Source organism: Vicugna pacos, chromosome 35, assembly GCF_048564905.1.
Source record: "Vicugna pacos chromosome 35, VicPac4, whole genome shotgun sequence".
NCBI lineage: Eukaryota > Metazoa > Chordata > Mammalia > Artiodactyla > Camelidae > Vicugna > Vicugna pacos.
In genome coordinates this window covers 21,347,804-21,365,852 of record NC_133021.1, presented here as the reverse complement: position 1 = coordinate 21,365,852, position 18,049 = coordinate 21,347,804, and the positions used below count along the sequence as shown (strand labels likewise).

At 38.9% G+C, this 18,049-nt stretch overlaps 1 protein-coding gene across 1 annotated transcript in view; it reads right to left on the bottom strand.

Annotated features, from left to right (window-relative positions):
- Window positions 1-18,049, bottom strand: part of MRC1 (mannose receptor C-type 1) — a 90,786-nt gene that overhangs the window by 66,499 nt on the left and 6,238 nt on the right. Inside the window, exons 2-4 of the mRNA XM_006216770.4 lie at window positions 11,732-12,133; window positions 8,232-8,405; window positions 4,196-4,360 (exon numbers count right to left, since the gene is read on the bottom strand). Of these exons, the coding sequence (XP_006216832.1) occupies window positions 4,196-4,360; window positions 8,232-8,405; window positions 11,732-12,133 (741 nt within the window). The remainder of the gene's footprint in view (window positions 1-4,195; window positions 4,361-8,231; window positions 8,406-11,731; window positions 12,134-18,049) is intronic.

Genomic DNA, 18,049 nt, shown 5'->3' with positions numbered 1-18,049 from the left:
TAGAAACAAAATTCAAACTTTGTGTTAAATATATCACTTAAAGGTAATGAGCACTTTTTTTCTCTAATGTGCTTGTAATTTTATAAAGAACCTGACTAAAATTTTAGTGTTATTATGTAAATAATCAGTTCCACATGCTAAACTTTTTAATTTTTAATTTTCCTGCATGTATTGTCTAAAACAGTTTATACCTACTTTTGACCTTAGTTATAAGAGAAGACGGTTTCATGTCCAATATTACACTGTATTTTTCTTCTCTATCCTGTGGTCCAATTTGTTCTCCAACCAGCACCACAGGAAGCTGGCGAAAACAATCAGAGTAACAAGCCAATTTCACTTCCTATATCTTATTTCAGTTCTGTAAATATAAATCCTGTGCATACGTGGTTATAAATCTGATTCAGGAATGGAGGATTCAGAAGCGTGTCCCAACGTTTTTGAGGGTAGAAATAGGAGAGAAGATGATGAAATGATCATGGGTGATGGAAGAATTGGCTACTGGGCAGAAACCATGAGCCCAGGAGATTATGTGAAATCAGATTGCCAGTTTAGGATAAATTTACTGGAGCAAGGAGCTGTTGACATCTAAATTAAGTGTTCTGTTTAGTGCTTTGGGGACCACCAGATTCCCAGTTACTTTTCAGCGAGACCTGGGCAGAGTGTAATGGAAAGACAGCGCTGAATTACAACCGAGTTACTTTCTGAATACGCGGCATTAGGCAAAATTTGTAACTTCTCCCTCCTAGTCTCTTAACTTATCTATGAAGTAAGGACAGTAATACTCATTTACGAGGTTGGTGTCAGCCTTGGAAATAAAGCTCGGTGTCTGGCACACAACAGCTGTTTGATCTCAGAGTCATAAAAGAGGCTTACACTTTTTCAAAATATGAAATTTACTCCTCAAAAGTCTCACATAAATATTTAAAGGCTATTTGTGCTTTTTAAAAAATTATACTGGCATATTTCCCCAAAATGGAGTCGATCACAATCCCCCTCACCCACATCATGATTTTCTTTTTAGATACTTCCTCCATAAATGTCAATAGATCCCAAACATCATGAATATCTTCTCTCCAGAAAAACAAAATTCAGTTTTATTTTTGAAATTCCCCTATCAGACTTTTTTGGCTCCTAACGCGTGGTGTTTTTGACTTAAAGCAAAGCAGGAAATACTACAAATCTCATTCGAGAAGTCATTTCTAGTCAGCTTTCAGTTAAAATGTGCTGACTGAAATTCTGGAGGCTTGGATAAGATTCAAATAAGTATTTGAGATGAACTCAGCCTCCCAATCTTGCAGGGCTTGTTTGCTCTCCCAACGGACAGAATAATAGCCCTTGCTGATTAGGGAAGCATTTCCTGCAGCCGGAGCCTGACAGCAGGGGGCCGGGGCAGGATGCATGGAGATGGGGCACAGCCTCTGCCCAGATGGCCCCCTCCCGCTAAGCAGCCAGGCAAGAGAGTTCAAAGGTAACCTGTGCTCTGCCCCTTGGTTTCCAGGAAGCCAGAAAACAAGGAAAACTCGAAAGACTCAAGATAACACAATCCACAAACAGATTCTTAAAAAAAAAAAAAGAAAAGAAGCCAAGTGAAACCATTTCAACACAACTCTGACAGATTTTTCTCCCCCCCTATGCAAGCCAGTGCCAGTCACACCAGGATTATCTCAATGCATCCTTTCTTTTCCATCATCATCGACACAAATTTAGTTTTGTCTCTTTCTGTGCTTTCTTCTCTTCTTACTTGTTTTTCAAATACATGGTTGTAAATACTGATCACCCTGTACTTTGTCCCTATATTACATGCAAAGACCCCAAAGACCAACATAAAACAGAATAACCCAGCAGATGGAGGCATAAACCCATCTCTGAGTTTACGAATGCCCACAGTGGGGTCCCATTGCTTTTCCATCATCAATTTCCTTAATAATAGCTGAAAGAAGATGGTGGCCTGCAGCCTACACCGAAAGGAGAAAAATGTTCAGTGTTATACCTGGTGCATAGCTATTGCAGGGAAGGTTTCATTCGAGTGGGGCCAGTTTTCATGATTAAGTCCTCAGACTAGGAGTAGAAAAATCTTTCTTACCCAAGAACGCTCGGTATATTTCACAGGATTGTGTTAAATAAATGCCTGTCACCATTTTTTCACCCACCTAAAATAGAATGCAATAAACATCTTCAAATTCAATTTAAAACATAATTACTTATAGGAGAAATGTGTTCCAGTTGACAAAGCGTATCATCCAAAAAGAGTTGGAGAAAGCGGAGCCCTAGATGATGAGGCAAGGCTGGGGGCACGCTCTGTCCCTTGTACCGGCTCACACACCCTCCCCCCTAACAGATGACATCACTGCAGCAGAGACGCCTCAGGCCATCCCCCCAGGGTCTCCTGGCTTCACAGAGCCGGGACCCAGGCAGGCAGACTCCTGAGTCCACACTCCAGCACTCTGCTGCCTAGTGTCATCAGACAGAATCCGTAGGCATTGCCAACACAGCAGGAACTGACAGAATGCTTTGCCAAGTGTGGTCCCCCAACCACTTGCCCCCGAATCCCCTGGAAATTTGACAACGTGCAGATTCCTTGGCCCCACATCACACCTACTGATCTAGTCTCTGGGGTTTGCACTTAGGCATCTTTACGTTAACAACGTTCCCTGTTTGATGAATAAGCAACTTCATATTGTTCTTAACTGTCTTCTCGCCACAAGCTGACCACACGTCCAAACGTGAGGCTGAATTCCCAAGTACTTTTCTGGTGCTGCGTCATCATCTGTCAGTCAGCAAACATCCACTGAACTGTCTTCCTTGGAAGGTTCTGTGTGAGCCTCTTTGGGGTGGGGAGGACATCACTATTCACAAGACGTGCCTCATTTTCAGCCGTCTGACCCTCGAGTCCATTCTCCACACAGCCTTCAGTTGGCTTTCTGCACCGCACTCAACTATAACTCGTATCTACTTGCTTGTCTTCTTGTCTATGTCTGTTTTCCCCACTGGACTTTAAGCTCCACGTGGACAGGACGTGCCTGGCTTTGGTTACCATCATGTCCCTAGGATCTAGCATAATGCTTTACACACAGACGCCACCCATCCTGTTGAATGAATGAATGAATAAAAAAAGATTGTATGTATAGTGTTTTGGGGAAGTGGGACATATGTAAGTAACTGTCATAAAATTGGTAAACAAGTAAGAGAAATGCAGATGGAAATGGAAAACACTGCATTTCAACCGTATAAAATTTGGGGAACTTCAGGGACAAGAAGTGACAGGGGAACAGATGTGGAGGCAAGAAAGTGTGGCAAAGATGAGGAACTTCAAACCTTTCTTTTGTCAAGACTGTGAAATGCATGAAGGGGAACAGCAGTGAGCGGACAGACGGCCACCTCTGAATGCCAGGCAAAGGTGTGTCGCTAATTATTTGATACGAAATGAGAAGCCACTATGGGCTTTTTGAACACGGTGGCCATTGGACCAGAGCCTTGTTAAGCTAGCAGCAGTGTCAGGGTGAACTGGCAGGGAGGGGGTTCTGGGGAAGAGGGGGTGCTCGTTCTCCCACATTCATGTCTGGTCCTAATCTCCCTGGTCCCCAAGTGTGGATTTCAGAAGCTAAAACTGATCTCAAGCAAAACATTAGCTCTTTAAATCTTCACAATCTTATAAGAACAAATGCTTAAACAAACAAACATTGTGGAAAGAGAATCAGTAAGACCTGAGTACCCATAGAGTCTGGAGTTGAAGAGACAGGAGACAACAAAGACAGCTCTTTACTTGTTCCTGCTTGTGGTGGCAGCATTTCATTGAATCATATTAAATTCTCTGATGCTAATGGAAAACCTGGGACCTCAGGTTAGAACTAGCCTTCTTGACCAGCATGGTACCCATGCCTTGTGTCCCAGAACGGCATCACTAATTCATCGTGGCATTTTCTACTTTGAGCTGAGATTAATCCTCAGAATCTTTCTCAGCCCAGGTCCTGGAGCCTGTCACAACTGATAGAAGAAAGCTGGCTCATGAGATGACACCTATTTGCCATCCCGAGTGTCTTTTTCAGGGTGCAAATTTGTCACACCCTCAGCACCATCTGTTCAGGACTGACTCTATCATGATGTCCATATTTACTCGTGCTGTCTGCTTTAAACTCTCTAGAAATAAAATAATCATGACCCCACTCACAATTTTGTTTTCTTTTCACATCATTACCTGTCAGGTATGTTTGCTCGTGTATCTCTGTGATGCTCAAGAGTTCAGCATTCTGCTGTTGGCAGCTCTTCCTCGCCTGGTGCCAAGTTAAAGCAGACTTGGAATTTATCTGGTAGGAGATGCTGGTCAGTGGATCTTTAGTCCATAAGCTTTCGCTGCCCTCAACTGTAAAAGAAGTCCAAAGGAATTGGCTGCATTATGCATGGAAAAGACTTTCAGGGAACAATATTTTTTAAACAATCTCGGTATTATTTAAAAGCATTATTTAGTGCCTAAAACATTATAGTTCTTTTCTGTCTTTTCTTTCTTTTACTTAGTTTTCGAGTGACTATGAGACTTTCCTCACTCCTGAAATGAAGAGGGGGAGTTTTCAAAGGACTGACCACGTTCAGTCTGTTTCATGTGCCTATAGAAAGGAAGGAAAACACTCTATTTTTCCATTAGGACTTTTGAGATCAGATGACTTGGGAAGTGAGGCAAATGCAAAGACATAGAGGTACCAGCCTGACTGCCTTCACCTAGGAAAAAAATAAAAATAAAAGGAGGAGAGAAAATAAACATGTCTTCTCTCAGCAATGAGTATTTGGCCTGAACATTCTAGTCTGGTCTTTTTAGATCAAAGACACAGACATTAGAGGGGAAGGTCATGGATTCCACGGAATCCAGCACCTCCAGGCACTGTCACTCACTCGTGATTTGACCTGAGTTAAACTGCTAACTTCTGGAGTCTCATTCTCTCATCTCTAGAATATATTAAATATAGTAACTCCTGGCAATAATAGATGTTGATTGTTAGTTTTTCTTCCTTCAGAGTGAAAAAAAAAACTCTTTTAGCTTATTTTTTCTTTGCTATTTTATGGTTTCCAATATACTCTATAAACTAGGCTGTGTTCTACGAAAGATCAATAATATAGCTTGATAAATATTATTGACAGCATTTGACATACAAGATGTCTGGGAAATCAATTAACAAATGAAATATTTTTGTGTGCTTCATGTTATAAAATTTTCTCTTTTGTCTTTTTAAATAATATAAAATCCACTTAACAAGTCACGTGAAGCCATAACCCTATTTATTTGTAAGGAAGAGAGAAGTTACATAACTTCTCAAATTTTGAGAAGTATTCTACTGGCTAAGAAATGGAATAGTTTCCCGTACACAACCTACATTCTATAATTGTGTATAATTGTAATTCTTCGTATCTGACAAGTGACCTTTTCCTACACATACCACATACTATGATATGAAACTTGTGGTCTATGAAACACCAAAGAGGAAGAAAAATATGTCAAAACTTCACTCAGGCAACAGCATAGAAATTTCTGAGATATTTTAACTATAAAATCATTATACATTTCTATAAAAAATAAATTTGGGTTAGTAATGTTAAATTTAAATTACCGTAACCTGAGACCTTACTTAATATCCAAATGGATTCTTTTCCTTGGAAGCGAGATCATTCAGATGAGACTGGCTGGAGGTTTATTTGAACATGGAGATGTTTTAAATAAATATTTTTAGAAATTTGGAGGTTTTGCTTGTAATATGGTAGAAAATGTGAGGCAGGGGGAAAAAGGGGGAAGGGTGATTTCTTTTCATCCAGGATTGAAGGAAAGGGATATAAATGACTAAAGAAAGAAATGCAATAGGACCCTTCATTTATAGAAAAGTATATTTTGCTCTTTAAATGAGGGAATTCAAACCTATTTTTCAATGAATGCATTGGTTTGCTGAGTCTACATCTCCCCAGATTGTTGCAATTCCCACAACAAATCAGCACACCTGACACTGAAAGCTAGAATCGCAAACTATGGAGAATTGAGAGAAAGGGGTCTTTTTCCTTTTCCTGTTCTCCTGATACTCGAAAATAAATGTCTAAATAGAAGGAAAACATTACAATAAACAATGCAAAGGACAATGAAGAGCAAATATTTAGTGTCACCAGGTCAGCATCTGGGACCTCATCTTCCTGTATTGAACCTGCCAGTTTAAGGCGAATATAAAATAAAATGTTCTTTTGAAAGGAACACAAAGCAAAGACAATGAAACACTTGGGGAAATTGCAAAGCCCTTTAAGAAAGGTATGGCATGTATAAAATGTGCTTAAAAATTTTAATGCATATTGAAATCAAACAGGTTTTTTCCCCCCAGTTTTTACAATTATTTCATTTTATATTTAAAAAAATCAAAATATATAAATTGCTCGGAAAACACAATTTGGAAGTAACAAGCAAGACTGAAAGCTTATTCTAGAATATAATTTATTCCTCCAACACACATCTATCCAAGGTAGGGAATTTTTTTAGGATTAGTGATGGGCCACTCATCCTCCAGTGAATAATTCGTTACATCATACATGCGACCAACAATGCCTCTGTCAACACCATGTAAGGGCAGATGTTATCACGGGACCCATGAGATATGTAGCTCCAAGAAACTCCATGATAACAGATTCAGAAAATACCATTCGTATGAAGTCAAGGAGAAAGATACTCCTCAGTCACTGAACAAGAAATATTCCTTTATCTTAGAGGTGAGGGGAAGCTCAATTTTGTCTTGTCTTCCAGCAAAAAAAACACAGAGGTCAGATATCTAATAACCTATAAACCTTTCACATCTATAGACCTTTCATGGGAATCAAACCTCTAAAGGTTGTTATAAAAGGGAAATACATTTACCCCACCCCAGAATGGGAGAGCAATACCGCCGTCTACATGGGAAGCCCGATGTGTTTTCGTGGATGTTTCCCCTAGAACAGAGGAATTACAATAATCTACGGGGCTAAGCAATCAAATGAATTTTAGTGAGATGTTTAGGGATTACAATTCAAAAGAGATACATAAGCATGATTCTTGGAATTCTGGCTTTAACCTGACACACGTAAATATTTTGGTTAATTGGACAGTTTTACAATAATTCTTGGAATAACGTGATGGTATGGATGTGTGGTCCCGGAAGTTTAGTGGAAAGCAATGCAGATGGTCTCACAGCCGTCCTGGACCGCACGAGGCTCTGTCCCCACACCTGCCCCTTGGAGTACAGCAGCCGAGAGAATTCTAGATAACAGCAGAAAACAGGAGCTCTGATCCATGGAGTCTGAAGGAGCCAGGGGCCAGGCGGTAAGAAGTTCAGGAGGAGGAAAAGGAAGAGAGGAGAAGGCGGCAGCAGGGGGAGCACGTGGAGTGATGCGGGAAGGCAAGCAGCAACCCGTCCTCCTCCGCCTTCCCCAGCCCCATCCCTGCCTCCCGACCCGGAGCCCTCCTCCACACGCCACAGCACCTGCTGTCCTGCTTCTCTATAGACCCCTGAGCGTGGAAAGAACGTCAAGAATTCTTACATTCTGACCCCTTCCCATCAAAAGAATGCAATGGCACTTATTTGGCATCACTGCAATAATACTTCAATTTTCACATTACAAACGCTTTGAGCATAGAAATAACGCACTTCTATTGATGCTGTGTGAAATTAAATGATACTCTGCTTAAATTAAATAAAATGTTAGAAGAGTACCATTGCTCATATTTTCACAGTGAGGAGCCCTTTTCATGACACTGACACAAAATTCAGAAGCGCCCCCCATTGCTCTCTCTCCATCAAACCCTATGCTGTGGCGTTGTTCCAATTCTACTTTTGCTTTATAGTTTAATAAAGGTAAATCAATGGGGAGAGGAGGGAAATGGCCTGGCCACCTCTGGTATTAGGTAGACACTGCATCATATTCAGTGTAATTTGCCCTAAAGTCTTAGAAAATAAAATTCAGTAGCAGTGAAATTTGAAGAAAAGAAGTAGTGAAAATTGAAAGGTTGCTCGATGCAGCCAGGACTGAAAGTCAGAAGATCTGTGTTCTGACCTTTAGCCAACAGAGACCACTCCATCCACTATAAAATGAAGGACCATGACATCTGTAAAGGGTTGTGGGGGAGTATGATGAGATAATACGTGGAAAATCACTTTGAGGAAAAAATATCCAAGATGCACACAAGGTCTTATCACTACTCAGTGGGTCAACATTTTCCTGATGATAAAGTTACTTACATTTCAATGGACAATATCCAAATAGCTTATCAGCATCATAATCTGTAGTGGTTCCACACCATAGCCATCCGTCCGGCCGCCCCGCATTTGTGCAATCCGCGTACCACTTGTTTTCAAACTTGAATGGGAAAGCGCAGGCAGCTCCATTCGCATTCCCAAGGAGTGTGTACATGGCTAGAAGAGACACATCCACTTTCACTTAGAACATAAGTGAACCTTCTGAACGTTGACTTTCCAATCAGAAGGATGCCGCAAGAATGGGTCTCACACTTTGCATCACGCTTGGTACTCCCCCGCTGCAGGAAATTCCTTTTTTATTTCCCTTCTCTCTCTCTACCGCAGTCCTGTGCTGAGTACATCCAGCAGCCTGTCCTCAGGAATAACTCAAGCACTGCTTCCTTTCTGCTGTCTTATGGCACAGATTTTTCCTCTTTCCTCCCATGCCACAAAAGTAGTCAGCTCTGACTTCTGCATTTCCTCCAAATAAAGAAAAAGCCATCCTTCCTCTTGGTTGGAATCACAGAATGATTGAATCTCTAGACTGAAAAATAACCTATTAACAGTGTAACCCAAACACACAGTCAAAACTTAACGCCCTTCTAACCACTTCCAGTCAAGCCAGCCTCCACCTGGGTCCCTCAACAACGTCCATGAGAAAGGGAAGGAATTTGCATATAAATCTCTAATCCACATCATGTAAAGATGCCACTCAAAACCATTAGGTACCATCTACAATCAATATTTGTCTTTTTTAAAAACTTGAGTCCAAACATATCAAAAGGGGAAGCTCTGGGTTCACCTAGAAAGGAAAATTGAAATAAATATAGAGTCGCTGTTGATTATGGTTTGGCTTAAACCAAAAGGATTAGAGAAGTTCATATCTCCATTGACAACCAGACCACTCAAGTAGCTAAGTTCTCCAGTGTGTTCAAAGCCTATCTTTGTGGGGACACCCCTTTGGAGATAATCATCCTCTCCAGTAAGGTACTTTGTCCCTTGCCAAGAGTCAACATTCAGATTTTGTTCCAGGGAGGAACGTCTCTTCTCAATTCAGTTTCATAGATTCTATGACTTTAAAAAGTTTTTAAGAGACATCTTAAAAGCCATCTAGATGACTTGGAGTTTGTAAACCATGTAGCATCCAACATAGGTTAAGGGCACGACAAATGTAAGGTCTTCAACTTTTCTCTTTTTCCTTTATTTACTGTACGTATTCAGTCCTCCATAAAAGATAGGCTTACTTTCAATTACCTCAAAGTTACATTTTTTTTTGCCACTGCCCAGCTGTTGGTAGCTTTAAAATGTGATTCTAGCTTTGGTTTCACTAAGTTACAGGACTAATTTTCCAAATCGCAGATTGTATAAGGAACATGCTGGATTCGGTAATAATTATTCCTTTGTATATTAAGAAAGCCCAATGAGACCACATTAGGGCGAGCTGTACTGTGGATTAAGTTAGCCAAGGAACCGTCAGTGCTCGATTTACAGATGTCAACCAGAAACAGCCTCTTTTTAGGATGAACTCGATTTATTAAACACAGCACTGATGAGGCCAAGGGACCAACCTTCACTCCAGCCACGTCACAAACAAATCATGTCACTGCAGTCAGTTGACTCTTCCTCTTGTGGTCCAAACTTCCAGACAACCCTCACATCCTTCCAAGTCTACAAAATCTGATTCTATTATTCTAAATTAAATCCTTGGCCTCAGACAGTTTTCTCCCCCACGTTCTCTTTAGAGAGACAGAGACTCTACATATACCCTCTCGCACTGTCTTCGCATCTAATGTATATCCCGGTGAATAGATTCCAGTATCACTCTGGGAAACTAGATCTTCTAGCAGGAATATCTTTGTATTGGAGGAGAGTTAGGGAGTATGCAGAGTGTGGTTGAGGAGCCATCTGCATCCAACCACCCAGCGCCTTCCCTTAATGTGCTAATTTAGAATCAAGGTGAGAGGGGGACCTTGGGATCTGTATCTTTAACAAGTTCTCCAGATGATTCTTAAGCATATTAAAGTTTGAGAACCATGATCCTAAATCCTATGCATAATTTTCTCAAAGCAAACAGAAGAACAGGAAGTGGGGTTAGGGAGTGGAGGGGACTACAGAACTTCAGTGATGTCTTTAAAATAAGATGAGAACGCCAATCTCTTAGCACCTATCTTCCTTGTGTGGAATTCTTCAATTAGGACCATTGTCCCATCTACAGAATTTGACCCAGTCAAGTTTGGTTCATCGTTGTCCTGCCCTACAATTTTCCGTAAGTATCTCCTGAAACGTTGTGCTACTTAGATTGCCTCTTACACAATTTCTAAACCTATATTACATTCAATAAATGCCTTGGGATCACTTCTTTCCAAGCCCTCCTTCTCAGCCTTCTTTATTTCCCACTCTTTCCTCCTCTTTCTACAATACAGAAGGAAAACAAAGCTGACAAATCATCACCTTGCAAAGAGCTGAACCCCCACGCTCTGCGTAGCTGCCACGGGCTAAATTCAACCACTCTTTGCAGCCTCAGTAACACAGTGATTTTGGAAACAGATAAACCCCTGTCCCAAAAGGCAAGCTCTTTCTCTGACCTTGAGGTCGTTGTAGATAACCCTTTACAGCAACCAAGTGTCCAAAGCTGGAATGTAGTTACAACATCATCTGATTCAAGAAGCCTTTGTAAAGAACTTCAAGTTCTTTTTTGTTTTCATTTTATCTTTTTTTCAGGCGGCCACCAGAGAATGAAATTTGGCCAAGACGAGAGAAGACTAGATACCCTGATTTTATTTAACCTTCAAGAAATCGCTTCTTGGCCTTTTGACTAAGATCAAGTGTATTTAACCTTCAAGAGCTGAGGGAACCAATGACATATCAAATTATTTCCTGCCCCACTGGTTGCTACCACTTTCTAAAACAGTGGAGTAAACATGCTGAATGTTAATTCCCAAACTAATTTCTCAGCTTTTCTAGTTTCCTGATTATTACAGTTTTTAAATATCCATAAGGTAACAAATAAATTAGACACACTTAGAAACCCAAATTGTCAACACTTTGTTTTATGCAATCTGAATTGGTAAAGACTGTTCTGTGGACCATTTCTTCAGGAATAACTTAAACCAAAGGAAAAGAAACATTTGGTAAATTCATTAATCACTACAATTACATAATGGTAAATGGAAGACCTCAGGTCAAAGACAGCAGTGAAAATTACTTTCTAAAAATTGTCACCCATTGTTAAAAAAGAAAAACTTAACAAAAGTTAAAAGAAATGTCTTCCTATTAATTACTAATAGCTAAAGTTATCATTCAGGACTTTTTTTTTTTTATCACATTGATTCACTGTCATGTTCTCACAAAATACAGAATAGTTCCAAACACAAAAGTAATCAGCTAATATTTCTAGTACTGAATAAATAAGAATAAACTTAGTTTCTTAAATTAGTTTTCAACTAAGAGGATGAGAAAAATTTGATAGGAAGGTAAAAAAAAAAAAAACTCACACTTCTTACCTTCATACCCTCTAGAGCATAAGTCATCTGTGGTTCCATAAACCTTCCATCTGCTCCATAAACCTGATCCCTTGTAAAGCATAATATTCTTCTCTTGTCTGTTGCCATAGTTAAAAAATAAATCTTCTCCCTCGATCCCCAAAAGCGTGTCATTTTTGCACTCCCATTTCTGAAATTCACTCTTCGAGTCACAGGCGTACAGAGTGATGGGAACCCAATCAGTTTTTGATGGCACCCCTAAGCATAATTTAAATGCAACACTCATAATCTGGGATGCAGACACCCATCGGAACCTCTGGGCTTCGTTGTCCTGGTTGCAAACTGCAGTTTGGACTGAGCTGGGACTTACTGCTTCCACGCAGCGCTTGTGATCTTCATTATATATTAAAAATTGCCTTGTGTCTGTTAAAAAAGAAGAAGAAAGAAAGAAAGGATGCTTAAATGCATGCATGTGACAAAGACAGTGTTTTAGGTCAAGAGTTCCCAATGTCTCCATTTCCCTAAATACCAATGATCTCAGGGAAAAAAGGTGAAGGTGACTCTGCCCAAGCCAACCCAGCTCCTTCTGGTGGGGGAGGGGTCCCTGGGGCTGGAGAGAGAGACTGGGTTGAGGGGCCTCTCTTGGGGAGCATGTGGCTGCCAGCTGATGGCAATCGGATGGAAAGTCTCAAGATGTCCTAATTCATACAAGAGGAGCCTTATAAAAAGACTCAGATGCCTTAAATGCACACGAATTGTAGTAGAGTCAACATAAAAGATAGATAACAGAAGAAGAAATAATACCCATCTGAGCAAAGCAAATTTGGGTACGAATACAATAAGCTTATAAAATTAAATACTTGTATATTCTGGAATAGAATACTGAAGTCCGACTACCCCTACCTTCTTTGAGACAGTTGAAACTTATACACAATTATCCTAATAACGTTAGGAAGGTTTTTTGTACTTAAAAACACAACTTTGTTTTATGAAACTTTATCTTCATTTAATGTCCAACAAATTTGGAACTAAATGCCTTCTGGGTAGCCTGGTTCGGGGCAACTAGAATTTGGTTTTGTTTCCCATCCAACAATAGGTAACTTAATCTAGTATGCTATTTCGTTAGGATATTCAATCTAACTTTTGTATAGCAAAAAGATACAAAAATACATTTAAAAGTATAATAATTTGTGAAGTTTGCAGCAAAAGTTAAATAAATGTAAGATTTTTTATTTATCATTTAAAGTAATATTTATGAGAGTACTTTACAAGTAACAGTGTTTTTTATACTTGTGATTTGGGTCTGGTGATTTAAATAAATATGTATAAATGGTTTATGCTTGTAGTATATAGATGCTAGCTGGCAAAACTCAACTTCCTCTTGCCAAAATAAATAAATAAAATAAAGACTAAAAGGATCTGGTAAGCATATTTTTTTTCCCTTAAATCAAAATTAAATTCATATTTGATCATGTAAAGTATTTTTTTTTCCTTTCTGTCTATTTTTTAAGAGACAAATGAAAGGAACTGACTCAACTTTCTTTTTGTGGCACAAGTACAAATTAAACACTTTTTGTGATGTTTGACTAAATTCCTTCTACTTAAGTGGCTCTTTCAAAATGAGCCAGCATAGTATTTGCAGATGTTTGAGGGTCCGGCTAAATGAGCTCCTTATTTTTAACCGGGTCATCCTAGTGCAATAATCAAAGTAATCACAGTGCCACTAATACAGTCCTTTGCTGTTTACAAAACACCTTCACAAGCCAAATTCCACGTACTGTCCTTGACGCCCCTGTGAGGTTAGCACCACTTACACTCTGAGATGAGTTCTTGGACTATCAACTTAAGATCATAATGGATCTTTGCCTCAAAAGATTATGTTCTCCTGCTGTATCTATTCTTGCCCCGCACTTGTTAGAGACCTGCCTCTATTTTGCCTGGGTTCCTGATTCAGTGCTACTTTGAACCTCTGCCTGCGCTTCTTGGCTGGGTTCCTCATTTCTGCTGGTTTGATTTCTTGGAATCAAGTCTTGATTGAGTTTGAACTCTGAACATCTGCTTCTGGCATCTTTAGAGTTGACGTTTGTCAACAGGACTTGCAGTGTCAATCCAGTCTCCTCCTAGCTAGCTGAATTCCTCCCTGAGCTTGATCTTTGTGTGACAAAATAAGTCACTTTTTGCATTGGTAATACAATTAAAATTTTAATAATATTTTGTTTTGTTCACAGTAAAACCCAGGAAATGGGAAAATAAAATGCCATTTGCACCAACAATTGATGGACCTGGAGATCATTATTCTAAGAGAAGTAAGCCAGAAAGAGAAACTGATATGTTATCACTTATATGTGGAATCTAAAGAAAAAAAGAAAAGAAAAAAGAGGACACTAATGAACTCATCTACAAAACAAAAACAGACTCGCAAATTAAACAATTTTATGGTTACCTGGGGAAATGGGGTGGGAAGGGATAAATCTGGGAGTTTGAGATTTACAAAGGTTAATCACTATATATAAAAAAAACAGATTTTAAAAAATTTCTTCTGGATAGCACAGGGAACTATATTCAATGTCTTGTAATAACCTTTAATGAGAAACAATATGAAAATGAATATATATTTGAGACTATTATGAATGAATATATATGTATATATATGTGTGTGTGTGTGTATACATACATACATATGCATGACTGGGACATTGCTCTGTACACCAGAAATTGACACACTGTAACTGACTGTACTTCAATAAAAATAAATAAAATTATCTAAAAAAAAATCATATCCATAAAAAAAAACACAGTTATTCTGACAATGTAACATACACAAATGTAAATCCTCTAATCTACAAAGGTATTAAACTCTGAAATTTTTGCCATATATATCTGTAGACCCAGTTCCATTGTCCTTTACATTAATTTGTGTTGGCTATTCTACAGGTTACTTGCCTATCTACACTCACCTTCCACATTTTACAGAGTTTTGCTCGTACCATCTCAATAATAAATCTATCCTCCACCTCCTACTTCAGCCATTTGATTGTACTGTGGAGCGGTCAACCCTTATTAACTGTCCAAATTCAGTCAACCAAGCAATTGGTAACCAGCCATTTAAGGTAAGGTGCTTATAAGTCTTTGTGCATGAGTAGTGTCCTTCTTTCAGAGGTTTTTGTACTTACTTGACTTTTATTTCATGTACTTAATTTTCACCTGTAGTTCCATCTTAATTTTACTCTAAAAATGAAGGTATTTAATAAGCAAACATCCAATATTCTCTTTTTCATTAATGGCACCATCATCCACCCAGATTCATAAGCCAAAAACCTAGGAGTCATTTAGATTCCCAGCTTTCCTTCACCTTCTAGGATATAAGCAGAATCTGCTGGCCCTACCCCAAAATATACCCCAAAATAATGGTCCTTTCTATGTGTCAATTTGCCTAGGTCACAAATCCCATATATTTGGTCAAACACCAGTTTGGATGTTGCTGTGAAGGTTTTTTTGTTTTGCTTTGTTTTGATTTTTTAGATAAGATTAAAATTTAAATCAGCAGACTTTGAGTGAACAGATTACCCTCCACACTGTGGGTGGGCCTCGTTGAATCAGTTGAAGGCTTGCAGAGAAAACAGGCTGAGAGCCGCTGAAGACGAGGGAATTCTATCTCTGGACTGCTGTTAGACTTGAACTGCAATATCAACTCTTTTCTGAGTTTCCAACCTGCCAGCCTACCCGTGCAGATTTTGGGCTGGCCAATCTCCACAATTACATAAACCAATTCCTTAAAATAAATATCTCTCGATAGATAGATAGATAGATAGATAGATAGATAGATAGATAGATTAATAGATTGATAGATAGATAGGTAGATAGATAGAAAGAAGATACACATAGATAGTGATAGGTAGATAGGTAAATAGAGATAGAGGTAGACACACACACACACACACACACACACACACACACCCCTTATCAGTTCTGTTTCACTGGAGAACCCTGACTAATACATGAACCTTAATCCATTCTTTTCTCTCCATCTCCACTGCCACCGCCTCAGACCACCCCCCATGGTCTCACTCTGACCTTCCTCTTTTTGAAATGGAATCATCAAAGAAGATAACACCTGATCTCCCAGTTTCCTGGATGAGATGGCCTTAACTTATCACCTGACTCTAACTTACAAACCCTCCCTAATGTAATGGGATGCTTCCACTCAGCTACATGAGCGGTCTCTCGGTTTTCGTAACCTCTATAGCAGATTGCCTGTATATGTCACACTCTACTTGAATACTTTTCCAATAATAAAATAATTTTCTTTTTCTTCTACTTTTGTGGAGAGGTTTTCTAGGCTGGAGGAGATCTTGTTTTTTACTACGTCTCTTCCCAAGTTTAAACCCTTCAGGAGTACCACTGCACGCAGGAAAAGAACCTCCAGTCTCTGTGTCACGGCTCACGGGACAGGGCACGAGCCGGCCTGGCTGCTCTCCGCCCTCACCTCATCCCACCCTCCCTCTCACCCACCACCTTACAGCCACAAAGCCTTTCTCTTCCTCAAAAACTTTTAGCTCATTTTCACTTTAGTGACTTCACATTTCAAGTTCCCTCTTCTTGGAATGTTCCCTGAGGTCCCAACACAAGAGTCAACTCCTTTATGAACTGACTGTTCTAACTTTAATCTTTTATTTTCTAGGTAATAGTCTCAACCATCTTCAAATATATATTTTCAAAAATGTGTTTACTTATGTTTTCTCTGTGTCCTTGCTGGGATGTAAGTTCCCTGAATAGAAAGTTTTGTCTTCCTGGTCCTGTACTGTATTCTCTCTTTTAGTCTCTCAACAAACATTGGCTGAATGAATAAAAGAACACTTACTAAATCTAAAGTATCTCCGGACTGTGACCCCAGGTACATTGTTTTAGTTAATAACTGATTAATGATGATGGGTCTATTTAATATGACTTCTTCCCTTGAAAGTTTATTTTTACCGAAGAACAATTTATAAATGTTTATACTTATGCAAAGAGTATTTGGATATGAAAGGCTTCTGTTTCAATACAAACTTATCTATTCTTGTTTCCTTTATTTATCTTTGACATTAGGAAACAGTGCAAGTTTGACATTGCCTTTGCCAGACAATACAAGGAAATGTAAAATCATCGCTTTATGGTCCTACATTCATACCTTATTCTTCTCAACTAGTCAACATGTAGTTTTTGCTTTTATCACTGTCTCTGTGCGATGCCTCTGATTTAAAAATGTCATACTTCTTCCTCGGAGAGTGATTCAAGACCTTGACCCCCAAAAAAGGCAGCTTGTGGCATTTTTGGTCGCTATTAACCACATCAGTGTTTTATATGGATAAACTTGCTATTTTGGGTCATCTATACTAATTATGTTTTTGTAATAGCAATATTGCAGAACTGAACAAATGAGGACAGTTGGTACTTACACATCAGAAATGTATTTACAGAACTGAAAAGACCCTCCTTGCAACTTAATTCAATTTTACTAATCTCACATATATTTTTCAACAAATATGTGCCAGGCACCATATTAGTGACAACGCAAGAACAAACCAGAGAGAAGTTCTCTGCCACACGGAGCCCACAATTCATGGGCAGAAGTATCAAAGATCAAAATACATTTAGGAAAGAAGCAAGAAGTTTCAACCCAATATCTCAGGTTAAAAATGGCTGAAGCCTACATAAAAACCAACAACATAATGCCATTTGCAGCAACATGGATGCTCCTGAAGAATGTCATTCTAAGTGAAGTAAGCCAGAAGGAGAAAGAAAAATACCATATGAGATCGCTCATATGTGGAATCTAAAAAACAAAACAAACAAACAAACCATAAATACAAAACAGAAATAGACTCACAGACATAGAATGCAAACTTGTGGTTGCCAAGGGGACGGAGGGTGGGAAGAGATAGACTGGGATTTCAAAATTGTAGAATAGATAAACAAGATTATACTGTATAGCACAGGGAAATACACACAAGATCTTATGGTAGCTCACAGAGAAAAAAACGTGACAATGAATATATATATGTTCATGTATAACTGAAAAATTGTGCTCTACACTGGAATTTGACACAACATTGTAAAATGATTATCAATCAATAAAAAATGTTAAAATTTAAAAAAAAATGGCTGAAGCCTAGATATCCAATAACATGGGTATGAATTTTCTTTTAAGCACATTTTAGCAGTTTTGATATTTTAACATTGAGCCAGTAATTAAGTTTCCAAATTTATTGGCAAAGAAAATTAGGTTATTAAAGGCAACACTTGAGAAATGGAACGATTACATGCTATATTTCCTTATACATCTTTAGACTCCACCAT